The sequence below is a fragment of the Talpa occidentalis genome, unplaced genomic scaffold, assembly GCF_014898055.3.
Source record: "Talpa occidentalis isolate TD23 unplaced genomic scaffold, MPIMG_talOcc4v2.1 talOcc4.17, whole genome shotgun sequence".
NCBI lineage: Eukaryota > Metazoa > Chordata > Mammalia > Eulipotyphla > Talpidae > Talpa > Talpa occidentalis.
Window position 1 is genome coordinate 55,462,714 of NW_023601754.1, and position 20,133 is coordinate 55,482,846.

General features: G+C 63.6%; 2 protein-coding genes across 2 annotated transcripts; both read left to right on the forward strand.

Moving 5' to 3' along the window:
- Positions 1–254: 254 nt before the first annotated feature.
- Positions 255–16,040, forward strand: MAP3K11 (mitogen-activated protein kinase kinase kinase 11). Its single transcript, XM_037517572.2, has 10 exons — positions 255–2,749; positions 6,996–7,176; positions 7,306–7,454; positions 7,548–7,723; positions 7,841–8,084; positions 8,512–8,625; positions 9,181–9,316; positions 9,402–9,493; positions 13,873–14,280; positions 14,908–16,040. Exons 1-10 carry the CDS (start codon positions 2,014–2,016, stop codon positions 15,243–15,245), a joined length of 2,574 nt encoding a protein of 857 aa, XP_037373469.1. The 5' UTR covers positions 255–2,013; the 3' UTR covers positions 15,246–16,040.
- A 951-nt stretch (positions 16,041–16,991) lies between these two features.
- KCNK7 (potassium two pore domain channel subfamily K member 7) lies at positions 16,992–19,604 on the forward strand. The gene is made up of 3 exons (XM_037518267.2): positions 16,992–17,310; positions 18,702–19,100; positions 19,385–19,604. Exons 1-3 carry the CDS (start codon positions 16,992–16,994, stop codon positions 19,588–19,590), a joined length of 924 nt encoding a protein of 307 aa, XP_037374164.1. The 3' UTR covers positions 19,591–19,604.
- Positions 19,605–20,133: the final 529 nt, after the last annotated feature.

Sequence of the window (20,133 nt, forward strand, 5' to 3'; positions counted from 1 at the left end):
GTGGGGGAGCAGGGTCGGCCGAGCGAGGGTGCGGGCAGGGGGCGGGGCCGGCCGAGGCAGTCAGCGGAGCGAGGCCGGGGCGCGGGGGTGGAGCCGCATCAGGGGCGGGGTCCGGGCCCCCACCCCCGGCCCAGAACTGCTCCGAGGGGTCGAGCCGGCAGGCGGGCGCGGGGCACTGGCCGGGAACCAGTCGGCGGCATCCAGAGGTGGGCGTGGGATGGGTGCTCCGGGGGTGCCGGGGACGGCTCCCTCGATCCCGGCCTTGGGAGAGCCCTAGGACCCCGAGGTCCACTTCCGGGGTCACAGGTCACTGGCTTAGGGCTCCGCGCTCGCCCCTCTTCAGTAGCAGCCGGCCCAAAGGGGAGGCCGGAAGAAGGAGCCGCGAGCCGCCAGCCTGCAGAGGCGCATGCGCCCCACGGGTCCAGTTGGGACCCGGAAAAGGAAAACCTGACGGCAGGAATGCGCAAGCTCGGGAAGGTGGTGAAGGGAGAAGAGTGGGGGAGCCCTTTGGGCATGCGCAGAGTCCTTGGCGAGGGAAAAAGCTCAAAAAAAAAAAGTGCTTGAGCGCATGCGTACACCTAGGCGTTGCCAACGAAGCGGAGGCCACGGGACGGTCAGCTGAGTGACCATTGGCTACAGCGGAACTCTGCGCACAGCTCTTCCAATGAGTTACAGGAGGCGGGAAAAAGCATGCGAGCGTGGGTTCCCCAGGGCCACAGGAAGAGCCCGGCTGTGCTTGAGCTGCCCTCCTGGCCCGCCCCTTTTAGCTACAGGACCTCAAACGTCAGGAGCGTCGTGCTCCCCGAGCAGCCTCTACTTCCGGGTCAGAGCGCAGACCTAGCGTGTAGAGAGCCACCCACTAGAACAGGCAGGAATAATCGAAACAGGATAACGTCGTTTTCTTAAAGTGGCAGGCTCGAGGCAATTGGGGTCCACGCAACGGGGATGAGGGCTACTATAGACACACCTAAGCGAAGTACAAGGCGAAGTTCGGGACAACAGTCACGGGTGTCCTCCGACTGGGGAAGGTTCTTGAAGTTGAGAGGAAGAAGCTGGCCTCAGCCCATTCCAGGAGCCTGAGGTGCCCCCAGAAGGGTCCACCTTCCGTCTCGCCCCCTCCCCATCCCGCCGGCTCTCAAGCAGCTTCTGGCCCACGTTTCAGACACGGAGAGAACGAGGCGCAGAGGAGATGGGCCACGGCGTCCTGCCACTTCTTGACCGGGACCAAACCCAGACTGGGTTTGCCTCGCTCCCAAGCCAGGTTCTTTAGCCCCGTTTGCTGATGCGGTGGCCGCCCTGGGCAAGCTCCTCCGTCCTCAGTCTGCTGTGACGGGGGCCAGGGCTACCCTGTCCCTCCCGCCCCGCCTCCCCAGGAACTCCCCAGCCAGACGCCCGCAGCCTCTGGGAGGGGAGAGGTGCTCCCCGCCCGCGTCATCTGATGCTGTTTCCTGCAGGAGGGAGAAGAGCGGAAAAAAGTGAAACTCCACCCTCCACCTCTGCCTCCCGCCCCCGGGGCCAAAGTACAAAGGGAGGAGGAAGAAGGGAGCGGGGTTGGAGCCGTCGGGTGAAAGAGTCTGGCCAGGAAGAGGCAGTTCGGCCCAACCAGGGACACTCCAGCCACCCCCTGCACAAAAAGATCAAGCGGAGCCCAGGCGCTGCTCCTCGCCCGCCCCACCTTACACTTGGCGGGTGCCGAAGCCAGGCACCCAGGACTGCTCCAGGACTGAGGGACAGACGCCCAGGCCCTCCAAGCCGGCCATGGTGAGATGCCGGAGGCCCCGGGGTCCCACCCCCCAAGCCTGACCACACTGCCCTGGGCTGCCCGCCTCTAGAGACCGGAGATGCGGGGGGCCGGGAGGCGACACTCCTGGCTCCCCAGAGAGGCGTGGGTCTGGGGCTGAGGGCCAGAGCCCGAATGCCCAGGTTCCGGGACTAGGGCCTCCGAAGCCACCAGGGGCAGGGACCAGGGGCACCCCAAAAAGGTCCCCCCACGCCCTACGCCGGCTCCCAGCCATGGAGCCCTTGAAGAACCTCTTCCTCAAGAGCCCACTGGGGTCATGGAACGGTGGGGGCGGTGGGGGCAGTGGGGGTGGCAGCGGAGGCTGGCCAGAGGGACCCCCGAAGGCAGCAGCTTATGCCAATCCTGTGTGGACAGCCCTGTTCGACTACGAGCCTAATGGGCAGGACGAGCTAGCCCTGCGGAAGGGCGACCGTGTGGAGGTGCTGTCCCGGGATGCAGCCATCTCAGGCGATGAGGGCTGGTGGGCAGGCCAGGTGGGCGGCCAAGTGGGCATCTTTCCATCCAACTATGTGTCTCGGGGTGGCCCGCCCCCCTGTGAAGTGGCCAGCTTCCAGGAGCTGCGGCTGGAGGAGGTGATCGGCATCGGTGGCTTTGGCAAGGTGTACCGCGGCAGCTGGCGAGGCGAGCTGGTAGCCGTGAAGGCTGCTCGCCAGGACCCTGATGAGGACATCAGTGTGACAGCTGAGAGCGTGCGCCAGGAGGCCCGGCTTTTTGCCATGCTAGCCCACCCCAACATCATCGCCCTCAAGGCTGTGTGCCTGGAGGAGCCCAATCTGTGCCTGGTGATGGAGTATGCGGCGGGTGGACCCCTCAGCCGGGCACTGGCTGGGCGTCGTGTGCCCCCCCACGTGTTGGTCAACTGGGCTGTGCAGATTGCCCGAGGGATGCACTACCTGCACTGTGAGGCCCTGGTGCCCGTCATCCACAGAGACCTCAAGTCCAACAACAGTGAGTTTGGGGAGCATGGATGGAGGGTGGCATGGCCCAAGCACACGCCTACCCGATGCCAGCGCTACACTGAGCCTTCTGGGAGTCCGCTGGTAGCTTAGCTCCTGCCCTCAGGGGTCCCACTTGACCAAGGGTGCCCAAGGACTCATATGGGCCCTGGGGCAGGCATCCTTCACACCCAGTATCAGGAGTCCTTAACCCCAGCTTGCAGCTGCCAACTTAAAAAGCTGGGCTCCTGCTTAGCCATGGCCACCACCCCGAGGAAGCAGAGTTACAGACTGGCACTGCTCATCGTCACCCCGCCCCCCAGAGTTCACGCTGGTGCTCTGGTCTCCCCTCCACTCATGTTGAGCAGCTCCTCTGGACAGAGATGGGGGGGTGGTGAAAGTTGGGGCCAGGGCTAGAATTCTGGCCCTCCCCCTCCCCATGGCTGTGTGACCTCTAGATGGTTATTTCAACTCACAGTCTCAATGTCAGGCTCTAAAAGGGTTAAGTGAAATGGCTTAATGGGCACAGCAGCCCTGGCATCTGGTGCCGGACATGCAGTGGGTCCCCAGCGGGGCAGGAGTGGACATCTGAGGGTTGGATCACCAAGAGGATCGCCTGAATCGGCCCTTGGGGTGGGCGTGGAAGGGCAAAGGGAGACTCAAGCGGCGAGGCACCCCCTCAACAGCCATCTCTGGCCCCCCACACTGCCCTGTAGGGGCCCAGAAGAGCGAGGAACCGGTTCCAAGGGCTTCCTGAAGCAGGCGGGCTTCCCACCAGGCCAAAAGCGAGGCAGCGTTAGTGAGGCGGCCAGTTGGATGTCCAAACAGGGCCTGACAAGGGCAAAGGCGAGGCAGCAGGACCCAGCACAGCGGTGGAGCTTTGAGGTTGGGCCTGTAAGGGCCCCTGTATAGGCCACAGAGCACAAGGAGGTGCAGGAGGAGCCAGAGCTCCGAGCAGTTACTGGCGAGACGTGGATGGCTCTTGCAGGGGTGGGGATGGATATTTTGAGCTTCCTGACCTGGGCTGACCATGGACCAGAGGCTTGGAGGAGGCAGAACACTAGATCCCAGCTCTACTCAAGTCCCTGCCAGGGCTGGAGGAGGTGGGGAAGGCTGCCAGCCACCCCACCCACTCCACTTACCCTTATCAGGGGGCACTTCCCACTTCTCAGCCTCACTTCTAGGCCCTAGCCATGGAGGGACCCCCACTCTCTGGCCCAGCCTGAGGGGGATTCCCCGAAGTGGGGGGGGGAGGGGACTCCTGTTTTCTGTTTTTCCTCCAGTTTTCTTTCCAGAGAAAATGGAACAATAGCCCAGGCCCCTGCTCCCCACCCTCCCCACCGCTTCCTGCATTTCCTGCTGCCCCTGAGCAGGCTTCCTGCCCCTGCTCCAGCCTCTGTTCCCTCCCCAGCCCAGCTGCCTGCAGGGGAGGAAAGAACTGGGGGGTGGGGGGTTTGTGGGAGAGGAAGGAGCCAGGGATGGTGCCCCCCTGTGCCCCCAGCTCTCCCGCTTTCCTCCCAGAGTCTGGGGAGTGGCGACGGGCAGGCAGGTGCACTCAGATTCCCTGAGCCCGGCCTCCCACCTCACAGACCGCAGTCCTAGGCTCGGGGTGCCGTCTGTGGGATTGGGGGGGAGCCCCTGGGCTGGGGGGGCACAGGCAGGAAACAATGGCGTGATTTTCCTGGACAATGGGGGCCTTGTGAGGAAGCCTGAAGGGGAGAGGAGGGGGAATTCTCCAGGCCCACGAGTCACAGGACTGACCAGCCAGCCCGGCCTGGGTCTGACCTCCCTCGATTCTCCCCCAGAGGGCCCTCCCTCGCCCAGTTGGAGACCTGGCCCGGTCCTCCCAGAAAGCAGAAGTGGGGCCAGAGGAGGGAAGCGGAAGAGGTGTGAGCTGTTTAGGCCACTCCCGAGCCCCACAGAGGCCAGCCTGGGCGAGGAGGGGGCTGGGAGCCAGGTCCCTTTCAGAAGCTGGGGAGCCCTGGTGGGGAGCAGAGAGCCTGGGGGTCCTCCAGGTGACCCCTGACCGCCCACTCCCCAAGGTCTACATCAGACACCAGAAGAGCCGTTTGGGTTGAGACCAACTCAAGGCTCTTGGAGGAAAGCAGGGGGTGCGGGGGTGAGGCTGGGGGTGAGGCTTGCAGGTGTCAAGACAGCCGGAGGCGGGAGGTGGCAGAAAGGTCACCGGTACAAAGATGTCCCGGGACTTGGGCCTCAGATGACCTGACCGAAAGGGAAGGCTGGCCGCCCAGCCTGAGCCGCCTGTCTGTCAGATTTTAGGAGGTACCATTGGGCCCGCCTGCCCCAGCCCCTGCCAGGAAGCCGCAGGGCTTGGTCCTCAAGAGGATGCGTGAGTTCTGGCACCACAGGGGGCCTGCGGTGCCCCCAGACTCCAGCACACAGACCCCTTTGCCTGGTCCCGCTCCACCCCCACCCCCTTCTTCAGGGGCTCATGCGTGGTCCAGTCAGGAGCCTCCAGCAGCCAGACGGGAGGCTGCTGCGGTGCCAGGGATAAGTTGTGCTGGAAGGTGGGTGGGACAGAGGACACGGGAGACGCGCGCGGCCGGCTCTTGGACAGCCTGCGTGGACAGCGACAGGGCCTGGGCTAAGGCCTTGACAAGGCGGATCTGAGCACTCTAGGTCGATGTCGCCCTTGGCTCGACTAACTGTTCCGACTCAGCCCCCTTCTGGTCCAGAGGAGTGGGTGGGTTGCGGGGCCGGTCTGGATTAGGAGGAACTGCAGGAAGATTTACTGGGCACAGTGGGCCGAAGACGGTGTATGAACATCAGGTGGGACAGTGGCTGAGGAGTGGCTGGTCTCACCTTCAGGCCTGGAGCGCCCCAGGTGGGAGCCACCAGTGGGGAGGGGGCAGCTGGCCCCAGGGAGCCTGGGAGTGGTGGGCAGAGGTTGAGGAGAGGGAGGCTCTCAGGAGTACTGGCACTGAAAGGGCTGAGGGTGGGGGAGGCCCTGGAGGAAACAGCGCAAGAGCCAAGGCCAGCGGGGAGGGGTTGGGCAGCAGGGCCAGATGCCCCCACGAGACCCAGAGAGCTTGGCTAGCCGCGGGGTCAGGGCTTGTGGCTTTACACACAGAAACGTGAGTTCCCTGGTTCCGCCGCCACCTCAGAAATCTCCCCTCCCTGCTGTCCCCGCCCCAGTACCTGTGCTGTCCTCATCTGGTGCCGTCCCCTGCGCAGGAAAGCCGAGAGGCACGTGTTTGGCGGCGTAGTTGGCTTGGATGTCACTTCTCGACAAGGCAGTGGGCTCTGACCAGAACAGGCCCCTCCTGCCCTTGACCTTTGCTGTTCCTCTTACGCTTCTCATTAGAGCCATGTTTGTCCCGGCAAGAGGTTGATAAGTTGCTGCCTCTCCCCTCCATCCAGAGCATGGGGGGGTCAAAGCCGAGAACCCCTGCCAGATCAGACCCTCCACTCCTACATTTGTCCCCAACGCCTCCTTTTTGGCCAAGAACCATGACATTCTCAGACCCTCCCTTTCTCTCCATATCCAAGTACACGGGGGCGGGCTTTGGGGACTCTCTCTTCCCTCTGGCCGCCTGCACCAGCAGTGATGTGCTGAGGTGCTGGCCCTGCGGGGTTTCCTTTCTCGCCAGGAGTTCCCTGCTGCTCTTCACCCCCAGAGAGGAGAGGCCAGGCTCTCCTGCACCACCAAAAGGACAGGACACAGGTTTCTCTTGAAATCAAAACTACCCACGCTGAGAGGCTGTCTTTGCAGCCACAGAAACCAGGTTGGAATCTTGGCTGTTTGCATACATCGGCCACAGCCAGTCATTTTCCTGCTCCGTTTCCTCACCTATAAAATGGGAATGATGACGTCTGCCTTACAGATGTTTTAGCGCTCAGTGAAAAGTGCCTGGCCTCTACCGGCCCCTGTGTCAGTGTTTCCCAGCATCGTTATCTTTGTCTAATTCTACTCCAGCCTGAGCCACCTGCCTCCCCTTTCCATAACGGTTCTTCTTTGGAATGAGCTTGTGCAGGGCTTACTAATTAGTAAGGTTCAGTTCTGAGCCTCCGGCAGTCAGGCCATGGGATTGCAAAGCTGGGAGTAAATTTTGATAGTGGGTGGGCCCAAGAGATTTTTCAGCGGCGGGGTCCGGAGGCCACCGGGGCTAGGTGTGCTCTCTAAACGGGAGCTCTGCAGGCAGGATCACCTGAGGACTCAGCCCCGTGTCTGTCAGATGAGTCTGCTCTGCCCGCCCCCCAGCCTGGAGGACCTACCATCCTGCTCTCCTTCTCCCCAGTTCTGCTGCTGCAGCCCATCGAGGGCGATGACATGGAGCACAAGACCCTGAAGATCACTGACTTTGGCCTGGCCCGAGAGTGGCACAAAACCACGCAAATGAGCGCTGCGGGCACCTATGCCTGGATGGCCCCCGAGGTCATCAAGGCCTCCACCTTCTCTAAGGGCAGTGACGTCTGGAGGTGCGGCCTGGGCGGGGGAGATGGGGCCAGAGGGAGGGCGGGGTCCAAACCATTAAGTTCCTGGTTGCTTTTGGGGTAAAGGGGCAACAAGGGGGTAGATGAGACGGTGACCCTTTGCCTCACCTGCAGCTTTGGGGTGCTGCTGTGGGAATTGCTGACGGGGGAGGTGCCCTATCGTGGCATCGACTGTCTTGCTGTGGCTTATGGAGTGGCCGTTAACAAGCTCACGCTGCCCATCCCATCCACCTGCCCGGAGCCGTTCGTGCAACTCATGGCGGGTAAGCGGCTGGGGCCGAAGTGAGGGGCAGAGCTCCTTGGTCCAGGCCACACCGACCCACAGGCCCCTTCTTCTGTCCCTCCTCCACACCCAGACTGCTGGGCTCAGGACCCCCACCGCAGGCCCGACTTCGCCTCCATCCTGCAGCAGCTGGAGGCACTGGAGGAGCAGGTCCTGCGGGAAATGCCCCGGGACTCCTTCCATTCCATGCAGGAGGGCTGGAAGCGCGAGATCCAGGGCCTCTTCGACGAGCTGCGGGCCAAGGAAAAGGTGCGAGGAGAGGGCGCCCAGGGTGGGGAGCGGGTGCCGCGGAAAGGAGGCTCCCGGGGCCGGGCTGGGGGCTCCGAGGGCCGCCGCGCCGGCCTGACCGCGTCTCTCCCGGCGCAGGAACTGCTGAGCCGCGAGGAGGAGCTGACCCGCGCGGCGCGGGAGCAGCGGTCGCAGGCGGAGCAGCTCCGGCGGCGCGAGCACCTGCTGGCGCAGTGGGAGCTGGAGGTGTTCGAGCGCGAGCTGACGCTGCTGCTGCAGCAGGTGGACCGCGAGCGGCCGCACGTGCGGCGCCGCCGCGGCACCTTCAAGCGCAGCAAGCTCCGCGCGCGCGACGGCGGCGAGCGCATCAGCATGCCGCTGGGTGAGGGCCGCCGGCGCCCGCCATTGGCTGCGTGGGCGGGGGGTGGGGTCAGGCTTCGCTCGCCGCCCTGCGATTGGCTTGGAGTGTTGACAGGCTGGGGGGTGGGGCCAGGGGTGGGGCGGGGTTTTCCCCTCTCCGGGCGGGGCCTGGCGGAGTATTTGCATGACGGCCCGGGAGCGGCTGCGCCGGGAGGGGGCGGGGCCGGGAGCTCGCGCCGCGCGGCGGCTGAGCGGCCCCCCCGCGCCCCGCCTTCCTGTACCGGGAGCCTGGGGTTTACCGGGCGGCAGTGAGGCTCCCCCCAGCCAGACAGCCCCTGGCCGAGGCGGGGCACTGCACTGCCTGCTGGCCTGGGAGAGCGCCGCGGGCCCTGCGCGCTGGGATCCTGCTGCTTCAACCACAAACCTGCGCCTGCTTCCCTCCAACCCAGACTTCAAGCACCGCATCACCGTGCAGGCCTCCCCCGGCCTGGATCGGAGGAGAAATGTCTTCGAGGTTGGGGCTGGGGACTCGCCCACTTTCCCCCGATTTCGGGCTATCCAGCGTAAGAAACCTGTTCCCTGCCTTCCCCTCGCTCTGAGTCTCTGCTTCCTCCTAACCCCGGCGCCCCTGTCAGTCTCGCAGTGGACTTCTGAGCCCCCCAAGCAGCGTTTACTAATTTTTCCTAGTCGGCTAGGTCCTACTCGTTTTGCTAAGTGCTTTGCTGTGTTAAGTTAGCAGCATAGGGGGTGACCCTGTGAGGGAGCTGTTATTACCGTCACAGAGAAAAGTGAGAACAGGAACGTCACGCGGCTGACAAGTGGCAGAGCCAGACTTCAAACCCAGGCCATCTGACAGGGTTTCTCACTACTGGGCGGCAAAAGCCCACTGAAGGGCCAGAGGAGACGCTCCATCCCCTTGGCCCCCCAGGGCCCAAACCCACCCACCCTGCCCCATTTCTGTTCCAGTTCTCTGGGCCCAGAGCCCACCCTGGGGACAGCCTGCCCCCTGCCCGGAAAGGTGGCTCCCGGAGCCTGTCTCTCGTGATGGGGGAGGACAAGGGTCAGGGCTTTCCACCTCAGCTCAGGCTTCAGCGGTTTCCCCTCCACCTCCTCCACAGTGGAACCTGCAGAACCAGGCCAGACCTGGGGCCGTCAGTCCCCCCGGCGTCTGGAAGACTCGAGCAACGGCGAGCGGCGAGCGTGCTGGGCCTGGGGTCCCAGTTCCCCCAAGCCTGGGGAAGCCCAAAATGGGAGGTGAGTGCCCAAGTGCCCAGACCCCAGCATCAGCTGCCTCCCAGCAGCCCTGAGGCTCACTGAGCACAACTCCCCTCCTCACCAGGAGAAGGTCCCGCATGGAAGAAGCCACGTGGTGCCTGGATTCAGATGACTCATCTCCCTTAGGATCGCCTTCCACACCCCCAACTCTCAATGGTGAGTGGCCCTGTCTCCCGCAGCAGGCTCTGCTGCACTTCCTCTGTGGGCACCACGGGGAGGCTCCAAAAACCCAGCACACCAGGCAGGAACCCTGCACTCACGGCTCTCGTTCTAGAAAGCAGGAAACTGAGACTGAGATCAGCAGACGTGTCTTAAGACCTCAGTCTGACCTAGAGGCCCACACCTGAGCTGAATACCCAGCCCAGGCCTTAGGGGGCCCAGAATCTGGTCCCTGTGTCCAGGCCTGACCTAAGAATGTTCTCTCCTGGCCATCAGCAGGTTCTAGGAGGGAAGGAAGACAGGGGATGGGTCCCCCTATTTGGGACCCAAGTGAAGCTGGGCCCCAGTGGCCCAAGAAAGCACCCGCCTGGGGCAGGGGCAGGCCAGCCTGCCCCCCCATGCTGTGCAGCGCCCCTCTGGGGAGTCCGTCGGTGGGAAGGAGAGCGGAGGTTCAGAGGGGTCAGGGCCCATTCCCACCGCAGCCAGAGACATTGGCTTCCATGCTTGTAGCAAAGCTCACCGGGAATTGGTCGCAGGCTGCTTGGGGGCTCGGGCACTGGGCTCGCCGTGGCTGTCCTGGCCTCTCCTCTCCTCGGTGCTGCCTGGCACGGACAGGGGCTAGGAAGTTGCAGCCTCCCTTGTCTGTGGGTCCTTTTTTTTTTTTTTTTTTTCCTGTGGGTCCTTTTAGGAATCCCAGCTACACCTGCTTCTCACGGCAGCACCCAGGAGCTGGCTTGCCACTCTCAGAGCACAGTCCTGTTCGGCAGTGTAGACTCCCGCCCTGCACCCACCCGACCCTTCACCTCCACCAGCCTCAGACTTAATGACAGCTGGTGTTCACGGGCTGCCCCGGGCGCCAGGTGCTGCTGTGGGATGCAAACTGAGGCGCAAACTGAGGGGAGAGTTGAGTGGTTTAATGCCGAGCGCACAGCTGAATAGGGGTTTGAACCCAGATCTGACTCCAGAGCCAGGACCCTCGACGCCCATCTGGCGAGCTGTATTCCTCTCCAGCAGTAGCATTGCCCTGAGCTGGCTGCGCTGCAGGAGCTAAACTGAGAATTGGAAGGTCAAGGGGGCTGTTTGGATTCACCTGCGTTTAGAATATACCAGGCCCAAAGGGCCATTGACTAACTTGGTCCTTCAACCCACACACGTGGGTTGAAACAACCCTGACCTTGCTCTGCACATTCCTCTGCCTTTGCCCTCCCCGTGCTCCCAGAGACAGAAACTTAAGGGCCTGGACCCCACCCTTGTCTAGCCTCCCTCCTTACCTGAGAGAATGTCCCCCGCCCCAGCCCAGCTGAGCACCGGTTCCCCTGGTGCAAGCGCACAGCCCAGTCGCCGTCTTGCACCCATGAGAGTACATGGTCTTGACCTTGCCGCTGTCTGCGTTGTCAGGAACCTGCCTGAGAATCAAAGAACCTGTGGGATCGTCCCAGGCATCACGGGGGCCCCACCTCCCACCCCCGTTCCCAGCGGTTCTGACCCTGGGGGCTGTGTGCAGTAAGCTGCCGTGGTGGGCACTGCCAGCCTCCGCTGACCGCAGCTGCCCCGCGCGCCTGGTGGCCCTGCAGCCGCTAGCGAGCCCGTGGCCGTGCCCTCTCTGTGAGGCCCCACCTCTGGGGCAAGAATGATGGTGCTGTTTTCTCCTAAGCCACAGGGTCCCCACTCTTACTGCCAGGAAGCTTCGAGGTGAATTGAAATCCTAGCTGGGTTACCCTGGGCAAGTCACGTACTCTTGGGACCTCAGTTTCTCAAGCAATGGCTGCAGGAACTTCTCTCTGCTCTCTGTACATGACCTCTGTCTCCACTTCCCTTGGTCCCATTTTCCTTGCTTATGTTAAATGTCCCCCCCGCGCCCCGTTCTGTTGAAACTCACTGTAAAGGCTCGGTGTCTTCACCCATAAGAGGGAGGTTCAACAACTGCTGAGTGGTAGTTGTGAAGATCGGCAGAGCGGATCCTTCCATCAAACATGGGCACATTTTATGAGCCAGCAGTCAACACGTCAGAGTCCCAGAGGGCCCTGTCCCCAGTGGGGCTGAGTCTGTTGGAAGAACAGACTAGAAATTAGCCAGTACTATAGCGAGTAGAAAGAGCTGGGCCCGGGCTGGGCCCAGACTGGGCTTGTGTTGGGGTAGCTCCCACGTTGGGGTCCCAGGAAGGCCTCTGAAAGAGGAAAATTTCTGGGTTTCCTTCCCCTACACCCTGCTCCCTCCCCTTGACACCCTTATGTGGGGTTGTCCCCACCAGTTGTCCAACCCCAACTGGGTGCCCGCCCTTCAGTTCATTTCTGACACCAAGGAGTAGGGTCCAGTCAAGGGCGCCCCGCAAGTCTGTCTACACCTGAGGCTGGGCCAGCTCCTGTGTTTCTGACTGACCGGGCATCAGGGGTTCCCGTGATCCCTTCCTCGGGTCAGATGACTTGCTAGATTGGCCCGTAGAAGTCAGGGCAGCGCTTTACTTACTAGGCGACCCGTTTGTTATGAAGGACACAGCCCGAGGACAGCCAGATGGAAGAGGCACAGGGCAAGGTCTGTGGGCGGGGCGGGGCTTCCACGCCTCTCCCGGCGCCTCCGCCTGCTCACCTGCCCCAGCTCCCCGGGCCCCTCTCCAGGGTGTCCCTCTCCAGGGCGTCGTGCAGCTTCCTCCCCCCAGCCGTGGCAACCAGGCTGCCTGTCTGGTTCTTCTCCCCTCCCTGAACCCCATCCTCTAAAATCCCATGGTTGGGTCCCTTGGCAACCAGCACCCCCTCCCGTGGAGCTTCCCAAAAGTCACCTTGATTTAATTCAGGTGTGGTTCTGAGGGGCTTCCTACACACAACGGGAGGTGCTCTTTTTGCCTTTACCACTGTTAACCCGGGAAAGTGCCAGGACGTCTGTGCCAGGAATGAGAAGTGAACCGTTAGGTATATTTCTTACAACAGATCACAGTATCACAGCCACACGGAGAAGAGGTGACATCTCAGTGGGTCATGAGGGTACCTGGAGGTGCCTGAAAGCCTAGGTGGGAGCAGTGTGCTAGGAAGAGGAGGTAGTGTGTGCACAGGGGGCTCGGCTCACCTGAGCGAGAGGAAGCCTGACTGGAGCGGAGGGCCAGGGGCTCACAGGCCTGAAGCGGCCCGGCCTGCCTCCCCTGGGTTAGTGGGGCCCAGGGCAGCCCCAGCACGGCGCTCAGTAGGTGTTTCTTGAATGACTGTGTGAACGAAACTGGGAGAGCAGGCAGGAGCCCACTCAGGAAGGGCCTGGACACGAGGGAGGTTTGTAAACGGAGACGGAGCTTTAGCAGGTTTGCATTTTAGAAGTGGGAGCTGTGTTTGCGCGAGGGCTGTGGGGAAACACCCTCCCCCCAGCCAAGTCCTGCTTCTTAGGAGAAGCTCCCTTTTCCAGTTTTGCGTGTCTTCCTCCCAACTCCCAGCCCAGGGCCCCCTCCCGCACGCCCATGCCATGTGGGCCCAAGAGGAGGCGAAGACTTTCTCCCGGTGGCAGTGGCAAGCCACAGCGGGTTCTAGAGCCAAGGAGGACCTGAGAAAACCCCAATTTGGGGGTTTTGTCCAAAAAAATTGGGGTTTTGTCAGGTCCTACCTCATCAGTGAGGGTTCCCCAGCCCCTTCACCACCAGGGGTCTAGACTGGAATCAGGCAACTGAAGACCCACACATGGGACACGAATGTCACAAAATTCAGAGCCACGCCTGGCGGTGAAGTGGTGGAGAGCCGAGGCCCCACTGCCTGCCTGGGGCCAGGTCCGTTCCACCTTCCCTGGCTGAGCAGCCCGCAGCCATTTCAACCTGAAGCCACAGGAATGAGGGTCAGACAACATAATGCCCCTGAATCGTTAAGTTCAGGCCGGACGATGGACCCTCTGAGCCTCAGCTTCCTCGTTTCTGGGCCCGAGGCGGTGGGTGTGCCTCCTGGGCGGTCATGTGGGTCATGTGGGTCATGTGGACCTTTGTGTCCCACACCCACCCCGCGGGCAGGTGGGCCCAGGACACAGGGCCTGGTTCCAGCCTGTGGCCAGCCTGCCCTGATGCTGCCCGGCTGGCATAAAGGCCAGACTCGGCTTGCCTCCTGGCCAGAGAGGGGCTAAAGAGGGCTTCTCCCCACCTCTTTGGGCTCCGGGGCAGCTGGCCGCCTCCCCAGCTTTGCTCCTGCAGGTTCTTCTGCCTGCACTGCCCTCCCACCCTCACGCTGGGAAGGCAGGAATGTGTGTGGAGAGCAGGCTTGTGGGGGTGGGGGAGGGAGGAGCTGGGTGTAGGGGAGCAGCGAAATGAGGGAGGATGGCGGGGAACCGAATTCAGGCCTTGTTCCAGGGCCACTGAGGGTCCAGCCAACCTCTCCAGAAGATAACCTGACCTGTGCCACCCCTCACCCCCCTAGGTAACCCCCCGCGGCCGAGCCCCGAGCCGGAAGAGCCCCGGCGGCCAGGCCCCACGGAGCGTGGCAGCGGCTCCGGGACACCCAAGCTGATCCAGCGTGCGCTGCTGCGCGGCACCGCCCTGCTGGCCTCGCTGGGCCTCGGCCGGGACCTGCAGTCCCCCGGGGGGCCTGGCCGCGAGCGTGGGGAGCCCCCGCCAACGCCCTCCACGCCGCTGCCCCCACCTTCCCCCGCCGAGCCACCCCCATCCCCGCTCATCCGCTTCTCACCCAAGAGGCCGGAGGCCCCCGCCTCCCCGCTGAGCCCTGACGCCCCCCGCCCTCGCACCCCTGCGCCTCTGCTACTGGAGTTGGGTGTCCCCACTGGCCAGCCGTCAGCCAAGAGCCCCCGACGCGAAGAGGAGGGGCGCGGTGAGTCTCCTGGGGCCCGAGGGTCGGGGGCCCGGTGACACGGGGAAATCAGGCCTGGGCCACAGTTACCCGCTGGACCCCCAGGCGGGCCTTCAGGGCAGCGGACCCCTCTAGGGAACTGAGTTCCCAGGCCAGCAGCCCAGTGGTGGGGCTGGGGTGTGGTGGGCCAGACCAGAGGGAGTGGGGGCCGGCGACCCCTCCTGGCTGGCTCTGCGCCTGCACCCCTCCCTGTGCTGTCAGCACTGGTGCTCTAAGGACCGTGGCAGCTGTGAGCGCCACGGGCTCCTCTTGTGTCCGCTCTCGGAGGAGGACATTCATGGCGCCGGGCCTTAAATGTCGGGGACCGGGCCTTAAATGTCAGGGACCGGGCCTTAAATGCCGTCCTCTTGACGGGCTGCAGCTCCCACCAGGTCATGGCAGAGCTGGGATTCAAGCCCAGGCACTTGGGCTCCAGAAACCTCCCCCTTCACCACTACCTAATAAACAGCTACACTGGAGCAAAGGGGGTCATGGAAGCTGTGAGCCAAGCAGCTCACTGTTCAGGTGGGGAAACTGAGGCAGTGCCTCCTGGAGACACCCCAGGAGTTGGCGGCTGCCTGACTAGGTCCCTTCCCCCGCCCTTCACAGGAAGCACTGTCTCACCCCCGCCTGGGATCTCCCGCTCCGCTCCCGGCACCCCAGGCACCCCACGCTCCCCACCACTGGGCCTCATCAGCCGTCCTCGGCCCTCACCCCTCCGCAGCCGCATCGATCCCTGGAGCTTCGTGTCCACGGGGCCACGGCCTTCGCCCCTGCCCTCTCCACAGCCCGTGCCCCGCCGGGCACCCTGGACCTTGTTCCCAGACTCGGACCCCTTCTGGGACTCCCCACCGGCCAACCCCTTCCGGGGAGGCCCTCAGGACTGCAGGGCGCAGACCAAAGACATGGGTGCCCAGGCCCCATGGACGCCGGAGGCAGGGCCCTGAGCAGGCCGGCTGCTGCCTCACGCTCCAGCTGCCCTGGAGGAGCCGCATACACTGGAACGGGAGCCGGCAGGCCTTGCTTCTCCCGGGGAGCCGCCCCGCACAGGGCCAGGAACACTACACTGCACAGGAAGCCTTCACACTGGATGGGGGGCCTGCACCCCCACACACTTGCAACCTGTGGGTCCCCGACTTTCCTGCCCTATGGGGCCCAACACTGTACCCAGCTGACTGGGAGGACCAGAGCCTGTCTCAGGGAATCGCACCCAGGTGGTGCGGGGGAGGGGAGGCGCGGGCGAGGGGCCAGCCTCAGCTGCCACCAGCACTTTGGACCAAGTCCTGTGACTGGGGCCCCTGCCCCGGGCTTAGTGCTTAGTGACCCCTACCCTGGGGTCATCTGGGGCCAGGGGCTCTCTGGGTGCCTTCCTGCTGCCCCAGCCGGGGCTGGGGCCTCGGCCTTGGGATCCAATGAAGCCAAATAAACTCATAAACTGTTTCCCCAAGCACAGCCTGTCACCTTTCTGGGGTACCAGGGCTCCAACCTCTCACAGGACCCTGGGGACCTCCTGCCCCCGATAGGGTGGGGGCACGTCAGCCTGGGCTTGGGCTGGGGCACCTGGCACCACACTCCTGCGATCAAGTCCACTGGCCTCAGGCGTTCAAGGCTCTTCTCAGCACTGGGGCACTGGCCTTGCCCGCCCTCCCCAGGCCACCCCCATGGTTCAAATGGCTGGTCTCCCTGGTGGCTCCCGCTGGCCTTCTGGGTCCAGCTGCACTGTCCTCTCTGAAGATCACTCCCACCCCGGGCGGCGTGCTGACCTTGGTAGCCCCCCCCCACCCCCCGGCCCTCTGGGCAGCACAGGAAGGCTGCCCGCCCCGTGGCTGGCCCGCTCAGCTCATGCTAGCCCCGGGGTTCTGGGTACCAGCTCCCAACCAAGCCCCAGGGCAGAGCCCTCAGGAGTCGAGCCCAGGCCCCTCCCTGCACACCCGGGGGCCTTCGGTGGGGCAGGTGTTCAGGGGCCCAAAAACCTCTGGGAAGGATCCAGAATGAAGACAGCATGTGCCAGGCGCACTGGGCATCCTCCACTCCCCCAGCCCTGGGCCCCTTCCCCTCCGACTCCACTGCTGCCCAGTAGCCCCCCACGGGGACCCTGGGGCCCCACTTGTCCTCACGCCCCATGGCCAGACCCCCAGCACCACACCCACTCACCCCACCGTGACTGGCGGGTGCCCCAGATGCAGCGCACTCCTCCGAGGAGCAGTGCCCTGGCTGCCTCCCCCGGAAGCCTCCCTGCCATCACCCCGGGCCTTCCCTCAGGGGGCGCGTGACGGTCCCGGGGTGGACCCCAGGAGGGAAAGGACGCGACTCTCCTCTTGCCTGGTGGCCCAGGACCTAAGCTCCGGGTGGCGGGAGCGCGCGGAACCCAGTGTGCCCGCGGCCCCATCAGTGGGACCTGGAGCCGGTCCTTACCTCTCCGGGCCTCGCCTGCCCCGCCCACCCCTGTCCCAGCCGCAGGGAATTGAGCAAATCAGGCCTTTCTTGCCCTAGAACCCGGGAGCGATGATCCAGCTCATCGCCAAGCCTGAGCCACCTCTCCTGCCCGCTCGCCCTCCCTCAACAGTGTTCAGCTGCTCCCCCCTCCAGCCACCCACACGGCACCTCCTCCTGGCCCCACCCAGCCCGGCCCCTCCCAGGTGCCCGGGTGGAGCAGCCAGCTCCTAAGGCGCCCCGGCTCCTGGCGGCGCACCATGGGGGGTCTGAGGCCCTGGGCCCGATATGGGCTGCTGCTTGTGGCCCACCTGCTGGTCTTGGGGCTGGGGGCTGTGGTGCTCCAGGCCCTGGAGAGACCGTCAGCACTCCGGCGCCAGGCCCAGCTCAGGGCCCAGCTGGTCACTTTCCGGGAGAAATACGGGGACTGCCTGCCCCCCGGGGCCCTGGAGGAGCTGCTGGGCACCGCCCTGGTGGCCCAGGCCCATGGGGTCTCTGGCCTGGGCAATGGCTCAGAGGCCAGCAACTGGGATCTGCCCTCAGCCCTGCTCTTCACTGCCAGCATCCTCACCACCACGGGTAAGGCCGCCAGACGGCCGGGCAGGAGGGGGATCCGGAGGCCACTGGGGTTCCTGGGGGTGCACCCCTTCCCCCATCCCAAAGTGACAGAGAATCCAGGCCCCATTAGGCCTGACATCACAGCTGGGGCTCCCCACACCAACACACCCCAACTGGTGCCTCAACTTCAGCTGCCAGGAGGGGTGTGGCCTCCCCAGCCCCACCCCTAGGCACCCTTTGAGACCCAGGAGAGGTACTCGGCCCCTGTGGGCCTGAGGCGAGGAGGCAGGGAACGTGCAGTGTGGGGTGGATTGAGGCATGAAAGGGAAATGGAGCGCAGCCGGGAAGTAGAGATGAGGACCACTGACTCGGGGAGAGGGGGCCGCGAGGGGAGGCTTCTTGGGGCGGAAGTCCTGGCGAGATGGTACAAGGCAAGAGGGCACAGAGCTGAGGGAGGAAGGAATTCCTAGCAGAGGGAACAGTGTATACAAAGATCTAAAGAAATAAAACAATGGGATGCACAGTCCTGGGGATTCTTTTGTGTTTGATGTTGTTGTTTTTATTTATTTTTTTGTCCTGCCAAGGATCCAAGTATTTTTTTTAAATTAAATTTGTATTTCTGATTTCTTTCGGGGACTCCAGAAACCTACTTGCACTGAGCCAGTAGCCCTGCCAGGCAAATACAGGCTGGAGTGGAACAGGGCCAGCCAGCCAGCCCTTTGGGGCAGAGCACATGCTCTCCAGTCTACCCCACTCCCCACCACTCCCTCTTGCCTCACGTCTGGCTCATCTAGGCTTTTGTGTTTCAGCCTCTGTCTAGCTGATCCTGTTCTCCCAGCACATCCCACTTCCTTGTCCTCACCTCTCCCCACCTCTGCACATCTCCAGCCTCCACAGCCTGCTCTCATGCTCTCTCCACAGCCTGCTCACAGCCTGCTCTTCACAGCCCTTCAGGGGTCTTGACAGAGCCCTCTGCCTGCCTCCCCCACCAAAGGGTGGGGCCTGGGCAGTCAGGCTTTAGCACAGTCTTGGAACACAGGGTGATGCGATACCCCTTGGGGAATGAAAGTGGGTGACATGCCACCTAGTGGATTTGGACATACTTTGTTAAGGGCCAAGCTGGGGAACCGCTCAGAACAGCCAAGCTCCCTCGGGGACAGGTCAGAATTGTCCCCATTACAAGAGGCCCAAGGAGTTGTCTCTGTCGATCCTTTCCTTTTCCAGAAAACAAACAGTGGCCCAGGGAGGCCAAGGGACTTGTCCAAGCTCCCCCCAGAGCATGAGGAGCAGGGCCTGCCTGGGTGCAGCCATCTCGGCCACCAGAGGGCAGCCTTCTGCCGGAGGTGCAGGGGGGGACATGGGGACCGCAGCAGACAGGCCCAAGCGCTCATTTCGGCTCTTTTCCTCCCCAGGTTATGGGCACATGGCCCCACTGTCAGCAGGTGGCAAGGCCTTCTGCGTGGTCTTCGCAGCCCTGGGGCTGCCGGCTTCACTCGTGCTTGTGGCCACACTGCGCCACTGCCTGCTGCCCCTGTTCAGCTGCCCGTGTGCCTGGGTAGCTGCCCGCTGGCAGCTGGCACCGGCCAGAGCTGCGCTGCTGCAGGCTGCCGGACTGGGCCTGCTCGTGGCTGGCACCTTCGTGCTGCTGCCAGCCGTGGTGCTGTGGAGTGTGCAGGGCGACAGCAGCCTGCTGGAAGCTGTCTACTTCTGCTTCGGCTCACTCAGCACCATCGGCCTGGGGGACCTGCTGCCCAGCAGAGGCCGTGGCCTGCACCCAGCGCTTTTCCATCTGGGCCAGTTCGCACTTCTCGGTGAGTCCAGCCACTAAGGAGCATGAGGGGAAGGGGAGGCCGGAAGAGGAGCCTGGACTACAACTCCCATAAGCCACTGGGGAGACTGAGCCTGACCGGGTAGAGCCCTGCCCTAGGGTCCCATGTACCACTGGAGTCCACAAGAGCCCCCTTCCCCCCTGGTGGCTGTGTTAAAAGGGCTGTGAGTGGCACTAGGTGCTGGGGGGAAGGGGTTAGCACACTGGGAGGTTGGTGGGGTGCATCACTGGCACCCCAACAGCTGCCTAGCAACCTCTCCTCCCCAGGTTACTTGCTCCTGGGGCTCCTGGCCATGCTGTTGGCCGTGGAGACCATCTCAGAGCTGCCACAGGTCCGTGCCATGGTGAAGTTCTTCGGGTCCAGCGTCCCTCCGAGCGCTGAGGACCAGGGTGGCATCCTAAGCCAGGACGAACTGGCTTTGAGCACCCTGCCCTCCACAGCTGCTGCGTCAGAGCAGGCCCCAGCTTGCTGACAGGTGTCAGGTGATGGAGCCAAGCTGCTCCTGGCAGAGAAGCCTGGGAGGAAGCAGCAGGGAGCGGCTGGAGAGCCTCCGAGATGGTAGGGTGGGGGTGAGGGCCTGGGGAAGCTGTGTTAATAAAAAAGAAACTGGGCACCGACCAAGCGTGTGTTCCTCTCTTTGGAAAGGGACTTCCCTACCCAGATCTACAACCCCAGCCCCCCAGTTCCCTGTCCAAACCCTCCTCATGTATCATCCTTCCAAGGCTCAGGTCCAGCCTCCACTGGCATCTGGGAACCTCCCCCGCGGGCACAGCCCCATTATGGATCCCAGACAACCTTATCAGCCCGAGATCCACCCCCTTCCTTCTATTGAAAGCCCGGTGGTCAAGAGAACAGGCTGCGCGGGTGTATCCTTGTCTGACTTTATTGCTGGGGAGAACAGGAAGGGGCGGAGGCGGCGCGCGGCAGCCTCGGGCCACCCCACTCCCCAGGGCTGGCGGGCATCTAGGCCCGCGTCTAGGGAGGAGCTCTGCGGGGTGCCCCGGGGCCCTCAGCT